An 18,186-nucleotide genomic window follows, 5' to 3' on the forward strand; every position below is an offset into this window, starting at 1 on the left:
CATTCATAATATTGTATTCAGTCTTATAATATTGCGAGTATGGCTTTATTTTTATTTGAGAAAGACAGTAACCCGAAAAATACAAAACGACAAAATGAAAATAAGTATATTTTGTAAAATTTTGCCAGTTGCAGTTCAGGATCAGTTCCTAGGGTAAGTAATTGCCGTTACAGCTAGTTGTCATTGAAGGTTGTTATAGCATTCTAACTAATTGGTCCCACATAGCTATCAGTCATTCAGGGCCAGTCACAGCACTTGCAGGCATCAATATAGACGAGGCCGGGCTGGCATCTGTGCAGGTAGGTGTTTCCACGGAAACACTGGAAATAGGTGGTGTTGTCGATGGCGTTGACGTACAGGCCATCTGGACGTCCGGAGCAGAAGCTGAGGATGGGGTCAGGGGTGGTGGTGGGGGCCCGAGTTGTTGTGGGCTTGGGGGCGAAGCCTAGGAAGGAGAAATGGAAGGATGGGTGGAGGAAGGGAAGAGAGTGGGAGATGAGATGACATAAAGACCTACCTTTACTGTACTTGACTTATGGGTTTATAAAAAAGAAAAAAAAATTAACTTTAATGGAACTGAATTTACCCAGAGAGTTGCGGAGGTGATTGACAAGAGGGAAGGAACCATCAGCACAGAAAGCGCCAGTGAAGTCATCCATGTCCAGCGTCCACACGGAGGCTCCTCCCAGGTTCTTGTTCCTCAGCCAATGGACCTGATGGAGCAAAGGGGACAAAGACAGATGTGTAAACATGGACATGGGTATATGGAGAACTTGATTGATTAATGGATCGATTGACTGAGATGTTCCTTGCATGTACCTTGGCAGCGTAGCTCTCCTTGTTGTCATAGCCCACCCAGGAGCTGCCCTGGACAGCATAGGGGACCTTCTGCTCATCAATCCACTCAACAGTGGCGCTGGAGGTGAAGGAGCAGACCTGGGAGGAGAGAGAAGCATTCTGTTAGCTAATGACAAACAAACAGATAAACAAACAAACAACACAATATAACATAGAGTGTTTTGAGATCCATGGCCTGTATGCTTTGAGTTTGAGAAAAAGGCCTTGTAGATCAAATGTACCTCGTAGAAGGACCAGTATCCTGCATCGCGGGTGAATGGGCCGGCGTCAGCGGGGCCGTTGGCGGGGGCTCCTAAGCCAGTGTTGGAGGTGGTGAGATGGTAGGTACGGCCATAGGTGGAGAAACCCATCAGTAGCTTCTCAGCAGGGGCACCGTTGTCCAGCCAGTAGGTGATGGCAGAGTCCTAAATCACATGGACAGGTGGAGGACATCAACACCAATATTTCCTATATGTAAATAGTTTATTTACAAGTTTCCTATATATAATCATGGTCAATAACCCAATGGTTTACAAGTACTTCCTGGTTTAATTCTCAGCATGGAATAAAATCAATCCTAATAAAACCAAGTGTGTGTTAGTCTTACGACGTTGAAGTCGTAATGTGTCACTGAGTCGTGACTGCTACGGTACAGGGGGCTGTTGTGTCCGGTTGCTCTCTCCCAGTGTCCGTGAAAGTCATAGGTCATCACGTTGATGAAGTCCAGAGAGCTGCAGAGACATAAAGAGACAAGTATATGGAGTATAGTGTGCTTGTTGAGTTTGTAAGATTCATGAATTGGATGTATGGTGTTATTCTCCATTATAAGGTTTTCCTTCATTGACTAATTTGTCTTTTTAGATCAAATGTAATTTACCCCAACTCTGGCATAAAATAATTTCAAAATGTGTTTGACTAATGTCTCTTTCACCCCTCAGTCACATGCTGCCTACCTGGCGATCTGGGCCACCTCGTAGCTGGAGTTGATGGTGGGCCGTAGAGCAGCCACGCTGGCAGACAGCAGCAGCTGGGTTAGCTTGGTGTCTTTGGCGTCATCCATAAAGGCCTTCTGCAGCTCCTGTAAAGACATACAGAAACATAATGTTCTAACAGAAAGTAATTTAAACTATTTGGCCCTTCAGACCGAGCTAACCTCTTCAGCAGGTGGTAGATCGCTATACAACCATAAATAGTCCCAGGAAATGACAGTAACACATTGAAAGATATTGGTGCAAATCCTCACTCATGTTATAACTGTCAGAAAAAAAAGGTTCTGTGCAAACTTACCCTGATGAGGTCTGTGAACCTCTTCCTGTCTCCGTCGGGGCTGCCGTTCTGAGTGGGGTACTCCCAGGCCAGGTTGAGACCGTCAAATCTGTGGGAACGCAAGTAGTTGATGGCTGACTTGATGAAGGCCTGGCGGCTCTCAGGTTTGGACACCATGCCGATGAATCTGGAGGGGGAAGAAGAGATAATTTAACCGTTATTCTGGTTGTGAGCCTACATGAAAGGACTGAAACCCAACAGACACAGCAGTCCTCCAGATTAGGACAAAAACGGGGAAACACTATGATAATTATAATTGATTTCTCAGATGCTGGGTATAAAAAGACAAACCTGCCTTATGTGGAATTGCACAATATAATATCGTGATCAACCAATAAGAATCATCACTAGACTTACGGGCTGAGTCCGTTGACTGTGCCTCCGACAGACAGCAGAGTCTTCATCATTGGGTTCCTGCAGCTCAGAGAGATAAGATGAGGAGTCAAACCTAGTGTTCATCATGGAGTTATCAACTAAGGCCCAACTCTCACTGAAGTCAACCCAGAGTCACTCACGCGTTCTTCAGGTTGTTGAGGCTGCGGTATAACGTTTCGTCATTCCACTCGATGGGGGCGACCTGGTTGAAGCTGTTGATGGTGGCCAGGCTGTAGATCACATGGGTGCAGAGGAAGGGGTCAATGTTTTCAGGGGTGAATTTCCCACTGCTGGGGCGGTACTGGGCCCAGTTGGTCATGTGGCACACCAGTTTGGTGGAGGCGGCTGAAGGTAGAGAAGGAAAACTATTCAGAGACGGAAGTTCCCGTTGACCTTTTGGGGTACCTTAAAATAGTGGGCTGGACATTGTGTTTATTGGGATGCTCTCTTTATTATTCCAAATGCTTATGGGGAATCTGTGGTTTTTGATGGGATTGCCAAGCATCTTGAGTATGAACCACAGAATTAGATAGAGATAAATGATGTATTCTATGGTCTAAATATTTCAATTGAGAAATGTAAAAAAGTCGATGAGGGAAATGCTTACCAATCTGCACCATCAGCAGAAGGCCCAGACCTGAGGAGAGATGATAGTGTTAACATACACTGAATGACCCAGGCCCAGAAAATCACATTGAAGAATAATGTTAAGAATAAGATGAGGATGATGATAATGATGAGGATGATGATAGGGATTATAATGAGTGAAGAAGCCATGTACCTGCCAGCACAGTGAGTCTGGCCATTGTGTTGTGAAATCAAGTCTGTTATCCTTAGAAACAATGTACCTGTATAAATAAATACAAAATATGACATAAATACATGAATAGACACTTTTTTTTTTACAAATGAACTAATACAGAATTACTTAAATATAGATATATAACAACATGTTATAATTATACAATTTTAACATTTCATTATTTAAATACTTTTTTAAAGTACAGAGCAGTTCAGTTGTTATGTTGTTAATTCAGATGAAACAAGTTTTTAAATATTAAGTATTGGATACTGTTCGTAGTACACAATCCATAATATTTAGCAATGAACCTATGTTTCTATAATAGCGAGATAGCAAACAAAGCCAGATTGATGTATGTAGGTCAAATGAATAAACAATTTAAAATACTTGAGGTGCACTTTACATGACTGGTACAATGGAATCGATTAAATGTTCCCAAAAGTGCAAACTCCACCCACACCGCACCCCGTGTTCAATAATGTATTTGAACCAAGTCTGTTGCATGCATACAGATGTAGGATCTTAATTTGATCACTCTTTTATTGCTGATAAATGTCCTGCACAGCAGGAAATTGAAACTTGTAGTGTATTTCAGGTGCAAAAAAAGATTCTAAAGCTTGTAATTTATACTTTGAAATTTCTGAATTTTTTGCCGTAATGAAAAATGTATGTACCCCTACGAAAAAGTTCCTTTAATTATAATACACGTGTCCTGTTGCTGCAGGATTATTTTCCTACTGTAGCAAACTGGCTCAAATGAATATCCTACATCTGTACACACACTCATTCACTGTTAACAAACCTCCTAGATCTCTTTACATGCAATTCACAAGTTAATTAATAAACACACTTTCATCAATGTCATCCGTGATAAGTAAGGTGCAATATAGTAGGGATATTACCTCTGATATTACAAGCAATGTTACATAAATGAATATAAAGTCACATATTACATACAATACATGAATACCATATTACCTTTCTCCACCAGTGACAGAGGGAGAGTTCCTACAGTAGCTGTGCTGTGTTCTTGCTGATTTATACTTCAAATTTTCCCAAATAATAATTGGTACCAAAGTGCAAGTGATAAGATTCCTGGGTATTCCGGGAAGTGGGAGACGAACTGATTACCTAATAGATTAAATTACACACACTAGGTAAAATGGCAAGTATTTCAAGGGGATATTCATGCTGATAGGTCGCAACTGAGATAATAAAGCAATCTGATATGATCATGCTACATCTGCCATGCAAATTCAACAGTGGTAAGGAAATAAAAAACACAGTGGAACAAGCATGATTTAAATACAATCCCAAGGTGTTTATTGAGTAATATTTACAAGTGCCACACCTCCCCTTCACATTCCCATTTAATCACAGATTTAGAACGGCCCAATGGTATCAGAACATTTCAACATTTCAGCCCAGCCAGCTGACAGACAAACACATCCTAGCAAACAGGTTGCCCTTAACCACTGATACAGGGACAGATTTGTTTTCATCCCTTTATGGTTCAGGTTATGATTAGGGTGGGGTGTAATCTGATCCTAGGTCTGTGGTTAAGGGCAACCTCAACCTCAATAGCCATTGTAGCTTCCACCAGGAAGTGAGATTTGAACTGAACAATCAGACTTCTTGAAAATGACACATAATAGTAAGAGAACAGGGGTTTGAAAAGATGTCATCTTAGTATTACAGAGATGCTGTAAGATGATAATTACTTTTAATGGGTCTTTAGCTGATTGGAACTTTGCATACGAAAAGAGTTGGGTTAACAAAAACATTCACACACACACATACGCAAATGAGCTAGCAAATGAGCTAGCATTACGCAAATAAGCTCGCATTAAGTACATAACCAAAAAGGCAGTGTTTCCAATATTTCCCATTGGGTTAGAAACCAAGCAAGGGCAGATCACGTGTGTCTTTCAGGCCTATACCAGTGCTGGGTGAAGAAGGAACAACACTAGCCACCAGAGAGTAGGCAATTTTTTCTGAGTTTGTGAGCTAAGTGTGTGCTAACAACTGTACTCTAGCAGTACAGTACCGCACAGTATCTACAGACCAACGATGAGTGAGATTCAGTGTATATATATATATTTCTTTACTACAATAACTCCTATCCTGCTCTTGAGGGAACATAGGCTGCTTCCCAGTTGGCGGCTCTTTTCATTTATCTTGAACATTATTGAACAGCTAGATGAGATATAGTGTATAGTGATCTCAGAGCTGGGTGATCCAGTAGCTTACAGGATTACCGGCCATCTGTTAGACCCTGCAGTTGCTGCTACATGGAGGAGAATGAGATATCCTATCACCAGCAACGTTTGACTACAGTTTGACAGGCAGGTTGAAAGAGAGTAAAGTTGACTCCCTTGTCCTGCAGTTTCGTATAGCCAGCCAGTAGTACCAATCACACATTCACTGTCTTCAACTATGAAGTGTGAGTTTGAGTTTCCCCAAGTAAAGTCATCACTGCGAGACATCTGGATATTCACATATTTTTAAGCTGCCCTCTTTCTTTTAAGGTACATTGAGCCACATACAAAAACAGTTTATAAAACACAACACTCCCAATCCAATATAAAATTACCCTGAACACCGTCAGGCACAGGGCTAAGTAGCTTCACACACTAAAATCAAAACAACATCATTGGTCTAAACATAAAAACTGTCAGGTGGGGACTAGTGTAGTGCTGAATATGTCTATGTATTATAAAAGCAACATTACAGTCACTACTGGGCACTCTGGGTATACACGTTGAAAAAAAATGCTATCCAGAACCTAAAAGGGTTATTCGAATGTCCCCATATGACAACCCTTTGAAGAACAATTTTTGATTCCTGGTAGAACCCTTTTGGTTCCAGGGTTCTACTATGGGGACAGGTGAAGAACCCTTACGGAACCATTTTGTTCTAAGATTGTACTGGTGTTGTTGCTGTACTATCAGATTGTCATCCACATGTTTCATGTCCGGAGTGTGTTTGTGTCTTGCTCATTCTGATGTTGACAATCAATCGATGTCTGTTCAAGAGAGTCAATAACATCATAATAACTTCTATACAGTTGCGGGCACAACAAAGTGAGATGTAGCTAACAACCAAACAACACCAGAAAAACCATCATCCAACCACTTACTCAACAAACCTTTTTCACCTTCCAGACTTTTTACAAATAACAAAACACAATATGATTTTGGCTTCTCCGGACCGCTTGCAAACCAGAAAAAGTATTGTTTGATTCCTACACTCCTGAGATGTATCGAAATCATGAACTTACAATTACAATTTATGATGACCCACAAACCCCGAAGTGCCACAAAACGTCTTGATGCCTTGCACTGTTCTACTGCATAGATTCAACATGTAGCAGCAGAACTGTATTGCTGCTAGCCAACCTGCCTACGAATGTTTCAGAGCAACAGAAATGAAGAAAAAAAAAGAGACAACATACAGTAGCTGCCATTTTGTTTCCTGTTGCCTAAGCTTCATCTACCGGTAGTTATATTCAGAACAGACACACTGTGTTGAAACGGCTGTTTACCGTTGAACTACTTGACTATGCCCAAAATCAATAGTTCAAGGTATTATACAGAACACACATTCAACAGACTTTACAGGTGCAAGGGGGTATCAAATATGGGAAAAGAATACCCACTGTTCAAAAGCTGCCATGGTTTTAATATACAGTGACAACAGGCTTGACAAGGACAGTGGTTGGTTGACATGTTAGTATTGTAACTGTAGGAACATTGGGAACATCTAAACAGTGTGTGGGTATTATCCTTGCTGTCCACCCAAATCAATCCCACAGGGGCTTCATGATTAACTAGCAGATGCGGCATGTTCCTTAGATGACGTATCCTTGCTGTGAACTCTCCTCAGACAGGCAGTGTTTATGGCAGAAGTGTTGCATGATTAACAGTTAATGAACAACAGGACATGCTATGTAAGAGGTGAACGATAACACTGTACTTTGTGATCGGTCTTCAGTACCTGCTTTCATCGTTATATCGCAACAATTGCCATGGCGAAATACTCATCTTACACTTCAGCCCAGATGGGTTTCATAACCAACCCAAAAAACGCTGAATGTAAATTGTGTCTGAATATTCTACACAATGCAAGCACAAAAAAAGTGTAAACAAAGAACTGATAAATATCTTTATCAAGTTGAGTTCTCAACATAAACATAAAGGTAAACATTCATATAGACAAGGGAAGTTATTCATCCGGACGCTGTCACCGCCATAACTACATCACATAAAACAAACAAACCAACACACAGGCAGAAAATCCTAGGACGAGACAAAGAGTTGTGTCATAAGAAAGTAAGCAAGCGTCCATTCACAGGGAGTTCAATTTGAAGTAGACTTCCTGAAGAACCATGAGATGTATGAATGACATCACTGTTTAATCCCCCTTCATCTTATTCAAGAGAAAAAGAGTTGGTCAGTGTCTGAGTGAACCAGAGATGTCTACTGTTCTGTATGTACACATGATGTTCTACATACAGAAGTTAAGTTGAGTGACATATAGTGCTAAGCGATTAACCAAAATGTTATTTTTAGTTTTTTAATTAACTAATTGACCGATGTCGGTTCAATTACTTGAATTCCATGTATTTAACTTTTTTTTTACTGTAAGCTCAATGCGCCGTTTCTCTACATAGAAATCAGATCAAGCGCAAACTGTGATGTAGTAGGGAGATGTAGTTTTCAACAGCCCAATATTCTATACAGTTTACTGCAGAAAATGTGGTAATTAACAATAATGACCATAATCCATTGAGTGCCTACTTGTCCGGTCAAGTTTGTGGAGCAGATACAGAGAGGGAGAGAAGGGAGGGATAGAGAGAGCAGTTGTTTCTTTGCGAGGTATCTCTACCCGACAATACAGGTGATTGATAGTTGGTATTCAGCAGGCATGAAAGTATGCCTTATTTACTTGGAAGAACTACTAAAATAGTGATTTCGTCAGACAACATAGGCAGCAGCTCTATAGCCAGATAATATATAGGATGACTCATTGGGGAGCACAGAGATAGAAGGCTGGCTGGCTGCAACTGCATGAGCAGAGATGAGACAATGACTTGGGAATAAAATAAAAAAGGGCCCAATCAGATCTGCTTTAGCCGCCATACGCATAACTGACGTTTTGACCGTGTAGTAGTAGGTAGAACTGTGTTAGAGCTGTCAAATCCCCAAGCAGCTCCCGGCATTATACCTAAAGTGGACATTACCATTGGCTACAATGAGTCGCATTAAGATAAATCACATGCAGCCTTGTTTACAAATTTGAACACTAGAATGTGAGATGTAATCTACACCTTGATTAGGCTGATAGAAATCCTTATTATTTAAGTTGAATGATTTTACAATTTCATTGTAATTATTTCTACATAGCCTACGCTTTCTTATTCTGAACTTCTAACGCAAATGGGGCGGGTGTAGTTTCGTGACAATGATCGCCAGTGCAGCTGCTCACGATTTGACCGCAATACAGTTTCACCTCTGACACCTCCAAAACATCCACTATGCGGGTGTCTGCTATTGCCAGTTACTGCTTTATCTGATTGAATCTAGTCCAAAGTTATCAAATAAAACAAATGTATACCTACACAACTGACCTATTTTATTAATAAAGTCATGTGAATGGTTAATAAGTGATACGCAGTATTGGGTAGTCTCTACCATCATGGGGCTTTAAAAAAAAAAATCTGTGTTATTACAGCATTCAACCCACGTTATGCATAGTGCATATATTGTAAAAAAAAAATAACATTGAAACCCGAAAACCATTTTTTTTTTTTTTTTAAACGACACGAAACTGAACCGACTTCAGAAAGCACGACTGACATACGTTACCGAGCTTAGGGTTCATAGCAGAGTAGGGGAAGCCAGGAGACATGGAGAGTGTGACGCATTGCCCTGCTGCTGTGAAGGAGGACAAAAGACTCTCGTATCCACATAAGGCATGGTTCTAATGACACCAATGTAATTGACAATCAGGTAGTCTGACCCCTTAACACCCATAGACACACACACTTAAAAAAAATTCCCGATTTGATGTTCTTATAAAAAGAAGAATACAATAACCATTAGTCATTTTAATTCCCCCCATCCCCCTTGCTTCAAAATATTACCCCACACACCCCTGTCCACCTGTTCAAATTCCCCTCCCCGCCACAACAAAACAATAGATAGGTGAATCTGAACAATAGGCTTGACACCATGACTATGACACAATGTCCAGGGACTGGCGGAGATCACAGGTCCAGTAAGCCAATAAGAGTGAGGGAGAGTGTGGCGGTGAGAAGGAGAGGAGCGTGATTGGACCATGGGGATCTTGCTTGGTTCTGCACCATCATTCCAGTTCCTGTTTGAGAGAAAGAGAGCGACAGAGCGAGAGAGAGAGATGGGGGGGTTCAGAATTGCAGACATGATCTAGTACAGTATTATCCCAACAGTTGCCTTCTTGCCTCCTTTGCTTTTTTGAGGAGTCACAGCTAGGGTCTCAGAATAGTGAAAGACAGGTCCTAATATGGAGCACAATGGAAAAACGAATTGACTCACACGGACTCATTTAAACCTGCGTCTCTGACTGGCTTAAACAGCTCTATTGTGTTCTAACTTTAAGCAGTCTTAAAGGTGCAATATGTAACTTTCTGGGTGACACAACAAAATGATCATAGAAATGTGAGTTATAGATCTGTCATTCTCATTGAAAGCAAGTCTAGGAAGCGGTAGATCTGTTCTATGTGCTCTATTTCTAAGCTTTCATTTTTAAGTTTTGTTTTTGCTCTTTTACTTTCAGTTTTGTACACCAGCTTCAAACAGCTGAAAATACAATGCTTTTGGTTATAGAAAATATATTTCACAGCGGTTTCGATGGTACAATGATTCTCTACACTATACCTGCTTGTTTTGTCACATATTTTTTACATTTCTGCAACTAGGAAATGATGGAGCGATTTCTGCATAGGTCATATTTATGCAGAATCTAAGTACTAATGTGTGTGTGTGGTGCCGGCAAACACATGTTTTCCAGTACAGAAGTAGGGTCTTAATTCGATCACTCTTTTGTTGCTGAGATGTTTCCACACTAACACACAGTTATATTAACAGTATTCTACTTTCATGTAGCCTCGTTTTGACCAGATAATAGCCTAACCACCGATCAAGCAACATTAACACTAAATGTTAAAATCCTGCTACTTCAGGATTATTTTGCTGAGACAAATTACGATCTTTCATCTCCATGTGCATGTCTGCGTGCACTAATACAGAGCCCAGTGAGGCAAACCCCCATCAACCCTCACTGCCTCTCACCAAACCCTGTCACTCAGTGACAAACCTCAACTTCCATCCGCAGCCTATCAACCTAACCTCACAGGCAGCTGTCGTGTGTAGCCACCGGTTGAGACAAAATACTAATTAGTCCCTCTTGGTTCAAATTAGCACTTATGTTCTTGTACCCTTCTGTGTGTGACAGCTAGCTAATCCTGTTAGCCTCAGGCCATGCTAGCTGTTGGGGTAGACTCGGTGAAGAACAGGAGGAGAGATTTGGTTTATTTCCTCCTGTAGTCACAGCAGGAGTGGTGTTGCTGCTAGGCAAGTCCCAGGAGTGGATGTAACTTAAACCTGACACAAAACCTTGCCTGGAGAAGCTCTGGGGCTATGTGGTGTGTGACTGAAAAAATGTGTTGTGCCGAAGTCTCCTTTCCATCAAACCTCAGTGTCAGTGGCTATGTCCCTATTATATCTCCTTCCTCCCAAAGTGTGGAATTGTTCACTTCCCTTCACTGATTTGAAAGGAAATGACTGGTATATAAATATGGTGGAAAATTCCCTTTAGTATAGCCCATCCTTCAAACAATCCAATGCTTTTAGATTTGTGGGAAGTAGGGAATGAGTGTACACTTCAGGAAAAAAGGAGATATTATTACGACATACCCAGTCAGTCTGTCTCACCTGAGTCGCGGGAAACAATGGTCTCGTGTGCTGCTCCGTCTCCTCCTTCCCCCCAGGAGCGTATCTCCAGGACCACATAGCCGTTGTCTTTGGGTAGGGGCAGGGTGACGGACGTTTTCCCCTTGTCCAGAATCTTCAGTGCAGACTGGCCCTCATGCTTATACAACACCTGAAAGAACAGAGAGAGAGAGGGAACGGCTTCACTTCAGATTCCGACAAACTGTACAGAGGAAATGCAGTTATTTCATGTTTTTCCTTTGCCCCTTTGTTCAATGTTTGTTGAAGTATTTTTTGTTTAACAAGCTAATGTTTTAATTCCTTTTCTTTTTTTCTCTCTGCACAGTATCACATTATAAAAATAATAAATGATTGTTATTGTTATCTGTTGATGATATGCCGTATCATGCTCTAAGATTTTTTATATGACCTTTTTATTGCTCTGCAAATCTGATTATTTACAGAAGTAGCTCATTATGATTTATCCAAACAACATGAATCATTTTGACCGCATATCCCCTTTCCCTTCACACATTTTAACATTATTTTAAATATTTTGACCGTGCATTTGCAATATGACAAACACATAACCACCTGCACACACACCTCTCCTTCAAAACAGACACCACTCACCTTGTAGCCCAGTACAGCTGATTCGTTGTCTAGGGCCTTGACATGATCCCACCTCACAGTTACCCATGAGCCATCAGTCTTCCAGAACACGTTGCCAGGGGGGCGATTAGGAGCTGTTAACATAAAAGAACAGACAACAACTTACTGGCCGGTCTCTCACCTTCTGAAACTTACTTGACCAAGACATGACCTGGAAGTTATTGAGGAATTACACTTAGATACTTAATAACTTGATAATACAAAGGTCTCACGCACATATTATAGATACAGCAACGTTATGATCCAAACTGTAACCAAACTGCAAACTAAAAGGCATGATATCATATATAATATATTAATATAGGTATATTTGTGCGTAATGTCGACGTTCGTGTGTTCCGAAAGGGTTCTTCAGCTGTCCCCATAGGAGAACCCTTTTTAGTTCCAGAGAGAACCCCAGGAGAAGAGGAGAAGAGAGAGGAGAAGATCCTCTGTATCAGGATCTAAATCCCCCACTAGAATCCCTTTACACCCTTAAAGGAAAATTCTCAAACCCTCAAACTATCTTTTGGTATTTGTTTCATCAGTCCATTGTTGATATAAACCCAACATGTTTTGTATGTCAGCGATCAAGTTTTCAAGAGATATGACAAAATGCATCATACAGGCTGCATTTCTACATTTTAAAAGTTACATATCTTGAAAACTTGATTGCCGACATGCAAAATATTTTGGGAACTACAGTGTATATCAATGGACTAATATAAAAATGTTTTTAGGAGGAGTTTTTCTTGAAGCCCAGTGCATACCGGTAGTCAGGTGCATGGTGGATATCTCCCCTCCCAAACACACTGTGTGTTTGAACCCCTGGGGTATTCTCAGCTGGTAGGGACAATCCATCTTATCCCACATGGGAGAACTCATACTTACACTACTGGCCTAACCCAGTTATGTCACATCTGATCCCACGAAGAGGGTTGTGGCCAGGGGACTGAAATAATATTTGAGTGTGTGTGTTTGTTATGTCACACCACCAACAGTACGGTATGTTGGTGGTGGCAATACTGTGTGTGTGTTCTACATACGTGGTCTCCTGGTAGTGACAGTGGATTTGGGTGAGGCTGGTCCTGTGCCAGCGCTGTTGTAGGCCAGCACGGTAACATGGTACCGGGTGCTGGGTCTCAGTCCTGCCACGCGAGCCGTTGTCTCCAACCCGGCTGTACGCACACGGTCTGCAGCTGCCTCCCGCTCATGCTGACGCCAGTACCGGATCTGTAAACACACATTTTAGTGTGCTGATGCCACCAAGAGTACATCTCTGTGAAAAACTGGGGGTCTTCCCCAAAAAAGAAACTATCAAATAATATACTGTGAGGTAAATATGAACAGATCACTTGAAGGCCCTAAAATGAAAGCATTTTGTTATCTCTTAAACAGTTTATTTTTAAATGTGTACAATGAACAATAACCAGATTAAAGAGCAAAGTTTCCTCCAGCTGCCCTGTCATAACATTAATGACTCTCACCCTGACTCTCCCATTTTTTCCCCTCAGGGCCATCATGATAACCAACCATCAGACCTAATCTGCCTGGCGACGGACAAAAACATGCTGATGCCAACCAAACAACACATCAAATAAATGAATAAAACCTTTATTAGTCGGGGGATATAAGATATCAAGGCTGAGGAAATGAGATGAGGTCATCTCCAGGGCAGTGTCACTGTTGCCTCAGGATGGTAATAGCACCATAGCTGTTACCTCAGTTAACTTTCACACCAGTACTGACTGGTTCAGACTGGTTTAAACCTGAAGTCTAGATATGCGTCCCAAATTGCATGCTATTCCCTTTATAATGCACAACTTTCGACCAGGGCCCATTGCATGTCACATTGTTAGGGGTAAATGCACGTCGGGGGATATATCGTATGATATATTTCATGGTATATGTTTATGTTTATGTGTATGTTGTGCAGGTTCTTAACCTCGTAACCTCTGAGGATGCCATTGGCGCTGAGGTGTTGGACGGGGTCCCACGACACCTGCATCTCGAACGCCGTCAGAGCCGTGGCGTTGATCCTCGAGGGCGCCACCGTGGGCTCTGCATGGAGGGGCAGGGGTCAGAGGTCAGGGGTGAAATTAGGGTTGAGGATTATATCCAACACACACACGTACGATGAACACAGTGAACAAATGTGGTTGGTAACTTCATTTCGTTTTTTGTGTTTTTGATCGCCCTCTTGTGGCAATGTAGCATAATGTTCCTCATTCTTCTTGTATAACCCAGATCTGTTCTGACTCACCCTCCTCTGCAGAGTGCACCAGGGCGATCTGGCTGAAGGGACCCTCTCCTTTACAGTTGTAGGCTTTGATCTTCACCTCAAATGGGCAGTAGGGGGACAGGCTCTGGTTGGAGTACACATAGCGAGACGACTCCACGTTGGAAACACGCTCCACCACCCATGTCGGAGTGTTCCGCTTCCGGAATGCCAGGATGTAGCCAAAGCCATCTCCATTCTGGTACTCTCTGGCCATGGGCTGGGATCAGATTCAAACAAAACTTCATGTCAACTTTGACAAAGCTCTCCGTCTAACTCTCTCTCTAAAATGCACACACACACACACTCAGGCACGCATACACATACACAGAGAGACACACTTACGGTCCAGGTGATGATGAGTTCGTTGCGGTCTCCTCCTCCTCCACCTAGTCCACTAGGGGCCACTGTGGGAGCTGCTTGCTGGGTGCGTACGGTGTGTGAGGACATGCTAGGCTCTCCACTACCCAGGATGTTACTGGCTATGACCTGGAACTCATAGTCCATCCAGGGCAACAGGCCAACCACACGAGCCGATTCAGAATTGCCTTCAATGTTAGATGGGTCTGTGCGGGGAGAGGGAGAGGTCAGGGACTGATTGATTGATACAAAAACATACATTCATACCCACGCGTGCACACACAGCGGTGGTCCTCTCACCTGTCCTCATCGTCCTCCATCCGGATGACAGTGGGGAGCATCCCATGATGACATACTTTCCGATGGGGCTGTGGTTGTCATAGCCACGACTCCACCGCAGCTCCGCCGACGTCTCAGCAATGTTCTTCACCACTAAACCACCAGGAGGTCCCGGGGGGCCTGAGGAGAGACCGTTGGAGAATGCTTAGTCAGGACATTTATCCAACTTCCTTCATTTACATGCAACTACAAATCCTCACCCAGAAAGTAGTGGACGGAGCTCATTGTGGCCTGGGGATGAAGAGGATTATGCAAGTAAGTAATTAAGTAAAATCCTCATAAAATGTAGAATCGAAATCCTGCAATGCTGTAAGACAAACATTTCATGAGGATGACCATCATAGAAAAAGGACAGGTGAGTTGTTGTGATATGGTCGGGTCTTACCTCTGACCACCAGTTTAGCGGAGGCTGAGGCGCTGTCCACCACCGTCTGAGCTGTACAGCTGTATGTACCTGCCTGACTCAGCTGACCACTCACTATCAACAGATCCCCTATGGTCTCCTTCTGTTAGAGAGAGAGAGAGAGAGAGAGAGAGAGAGAGAGAGAGAGAGAGAGAGAGAGAGAGAGAGAGAGACAGCGCAAGTGAGAGAAAGAAAGACAGAGAGAGAAAAGAAAGAAAGACAGGGAGAGAAAGAAACAGACAGACAGACAGACAGACAAACAGACAGACAGACAGAGAGAGACAGAGAGAGACAGATAGACAGAGAAAGAGACGAAAGAAAGAGATAAAGAGAGAGAGAGAGAGAAAGAGAGAGACAGAGAGAGAAAGACAGAGAGAGAGAGACAGAGAGAGAAAGAGAGCGAGAGAGAAAGACGCATGCAGGGCAGAATTAGGCCAATATCCACTAATAATAAAAACTCAAAAAAGAGCAATTAAGTTTTGGAAACATATAAAATACAGTGACCCCCTCTCATATCATTACCAAGCCCTGCAATGCCAAGAGCTGAGCAAAGAAAAGAGTCCCCTCATCCAGCTGGTCCTAGGGCTGAGTTCACAAACCTGTTCTACTAACACACTGAAGCCTCAGGACCAGAACATCCAATCAATCAGAATAAAACAAATTACAACACAGTCAAAACAAAACTATATTGCTTATTGGGAAACACAAGCACAAACACAAAGCAAAATGCAGTGCAATCTGGCCCTAAATCGACAGTACACCGTGGCTAACTATTTGACCATGGTTACTGATCAAAACCTTAGAAAAACCTTGACAAAGTACAGGCTCAGTGAGCACAGCCTTGCCATTGAGAAGGGTAGACACAGGAAAACCTGGCTCCCTGTAGAGGAAAAGCTGTGCAACCACTGCACAACAGCAGAACCTGAAACGGAGTGGCATTTCCTGACAATATGTCAAAAATATAAAACAATTAGAGAGTGTCATTTTCCCAAATTTGAAACCCTTATTCAAGGTTTCAAAGACCTCTCTGATGAGGATAGGCTACCCGTCCTGTTGGGGGAGGACGCAGAGAGCTGTGGGTTGGCAGCGCACTACATTGCTGCCTGCCATAAATTGAGGGACTGTCTGACAGACCAATCAACCTGCACATGTCCTCTACTGTATGCTTATTGTTATTGTTGAATGTATGTGTCACAGGAGTCGTAGTGAACAGACCAAGGCGCAGCGTGTAGAGTGCTCATTCTTAATTTATTTTAGGAGAACACTTAAACAGAAAAAATAACAACGACCAACAGTTCCGCAAGGTACCCAGACGATACGGAAAATAACCACCCACAAAACCCAAAGGAAAACAGGCTGCCTAAGTATGGCTTCCAATCAGAGACAACGAAAGACCCCTGCCTCTGATTGGAAACCATACTCGGCCAAACCTGGAAAACTATGCATAGAAAATGAAAACTAGAACAGATTCCCCTTGAACCCAAAACCCCCAAAACACACAAAACAACCCCCCTGCCACGCCCTGACCATACTACTATGGCAAATGACCCCTTTTACTGGTCAGGACGTGACAATATGGTTATTTTGACCCTTGGTTATTGTTGTTACTGTTGTCCCGTTGACAATTTTAATTCTCATTTTAATTTATTTTTATATTGTAAATATCCAAAATAAGCTTTGGCAATATGTACATTGTTACGTCATGCCAATAAAGCGAATTGAATTGAATTGAATTGAGAGAGAGAGAGAGAGAGAGAGAGAGAGAGAGAGAGAGAGAGAGAGAGAGAGAGAGAGAGAAAGAGAGAGAGAAAGAGACAGAGCAAGTGAGAGAAAGAAAGACAGAGAGACAGACAGACAGCGCAAGTGAGAGAAAGAAAGAGTGTGAGAGAGAGAGAGAGAGAGAGAGAGAGAGAGCGAGAGTTTGTTCAGAATTAGAGACATACTCGGTAATTGGAGACATGGTCTGTCTGATACAGAGAAACAAGCCAGGTATTCAGTATTCATATAATCACAGTTCACAGCAGTACTGAAGGTAATTTTAATTCAAATGAAATTCAATTATATCCAACACTCTGCTTTGAAAGTTTATCCCATTATAAGACGACTCCAGTGACAGTGAAATCATAGTGCTGACCGTAATTTGTTTGGGTCAGGATTATAAACTCTAATCCCCAGTAAACCCAGGGGCATGGAAACGGCAATGTCACATTATCAACATAGAAGTGTTTCATCAGCAAGACGTGAACAGTAGGGTGTGACTCTGCACATTGAATGGATAGTTTCCTTGATATGGTCCGCAATTTAGATTGAAATGAGGCATATATCTGACTAATGCATTGTAAATACACCCTGCTTAATGGTTATTTTCATTAACCCTACTATTCATTAAAAAAAATCATACTAAATGTTTTTTCGATAAAGAAAATAATCTGTTAGGCAGTTTGATTCAATTTCAAACAGTTTGATTGAAAATAACCTCACGTGAACCTGTGGATTTTCTTTGTCTTATTCATCATGACGCACCCCCATTCCTGCAGTGGTACATTCTACTGTGGCCTGACCAACTCACCCCCTCCACACGGTGGTATGGTCCGGCGGGGTCCTCCAGGTCCAGCAGAGCTCCGTTATGAGCCCAGGTGAAGGTGAGGTCCATGGTGGGGTCATGTGACGCGTGACACTGCAGCGTGACGTTCTCTTCCTGGTTGATGTCAGCGTTGGAGGGAGCCAGGGTGATCTTAGTGGCGTCTGAGGAAGAGAGGGGAAGGAGAAAGCGAAGGAGGAGAGTAGTTAAAACTACACAGGTGTTTCAGTGGGCCAGTGTGTGTGTACACGTGTGTAAGAATGT

At 42.3% G+C, this 18,186-nt stretch overlaps 2 protein-coding genes across 2 annotated transcripts in view; both read right to left on the reverse strand.

Annotated features, from left to right (window-relative positions):
• Nucleotides 1-16: 16 nt before the first annotated feature.
• On the reverse strand, nucleotides 17-4,387 carry LOC115208121 (acidic mammalian chitinase-like). The gene is made up of 12 exons (XM_029775928.1): nucleotides 4,319-4,387; nucleotides 3,320-3,386; nucleotides 3,146-3,175; nucleotides 2,679-2,883; nucleotides 2,521-2,577; nucleotides 2,125-2,290; nucleotides 1,791-1,915; nucleotides 1,445-1,568; nucleotides 1,080-1,262; nucleotides 820-936; nucleotides 587-713; nucleotides 17-445 (listed from the first exon to the last, which is right to left on the reverse strand). Exons 2-12 carry the CDS (start codon nucleotides 3,342-3,344, stop codon nucleotides 237-239), a joined length of 1,368 nt encoding a protein of 455 aa, XP_029631788.1. The 5' UTR covers nucleotides 3,345-3,386; nucleotides 4,319-4,387; the 3' UTR covers nucleotides 17-236.
• Nucleotides 4,388-9,482: 5,095 nt separating this feature from the next.
• LOC115208120 (contactin-2-like) overlaps nucleotides 9,483-18,186 on the reverse strand; it is a 95,371-nt gene continuing 86,667 nt past the window's right edge. Inside the window, exons 13-22 of the mRNA XM_029775927.1 lie at nucleotides 17,911-18,086; nucleotides 15,324-15,444; nucleotides 14,900-15,058; nucleotides 14,585-14,805; nucleotides 14,225-14,459; nucleotides 13,907-14,022; nucleotides 13,008-13,194; nucleotides 11,944-12,056; nucleotides 11,314-11,482; nucleotides 9,483-9,718 (exon numbers count right to left, since the gene is read on the reverse strand). Coding sequence (XP_029631787.1) covers nucleotides 9,609-9,718; nucleotides 11,314-11,482; nucleotides 11,944-12,056; nucleotides 13,008-13,194; nucleotides 13,907-14,022; nucleotides 14,225-14,459; nucleotides 14,585-14,805; nucleotides 14,900-15,058; nucleotides 15,324-15,444; nucleotides 17,911-18,086 — 1,607 coding nt within the window. The 3' untranslated portion in view covers nucleotides 9,483-9,608. The remainder of the gene's footprint in view (nucleotides 9,719-11,313; nucleotides 11,483-11,943; nucleotides 12,057-13,007; nucleotides 13,195-13,906; nucleotides 14,023-14,224; nucleotides 14,460-14,584; nucleotides 14,806-14,899; nucleotides 15,059-15,323; nucleotides 15,445-17,910; nucleotides 18,087-18,186) is intronic.

This window comes from Salmo trutta, chromosome 14 (assembly GCF_901001165.1).
Source record: "Salmo trutta chromosome 14, fSalTru1.1, whole genome shotgun sequence".
In the NCBI taxonomy this organism is placed as follows: Eukaryota; Metazoa; Chordata; class Actinopteri; order Salmoniformes; family Salmonidae; genus Salmo; species Salmo trutta.

Coding starts and splice junctions, on each gene's coding strand:
- LOC115208121 (XM_029775928.1), bottom strand. CDS start 3,344: ATGGCCAGACTCACTGTGCTGGCAG. Junction 1,569..1,790: donor GAGGTGGCCCAGATCGCCAG/GTAGGCAGCATG, acceptor ATGTCTCTGCAG/CTCTCTGGACTTCATCAACG. Junction 446..586: donor TCACCTCCGCAACTCTCTGG/GTAAATTCAGTT, acceptor TCTCCTTCCTAG/GCTTCGCCCCCAAGCCCACA.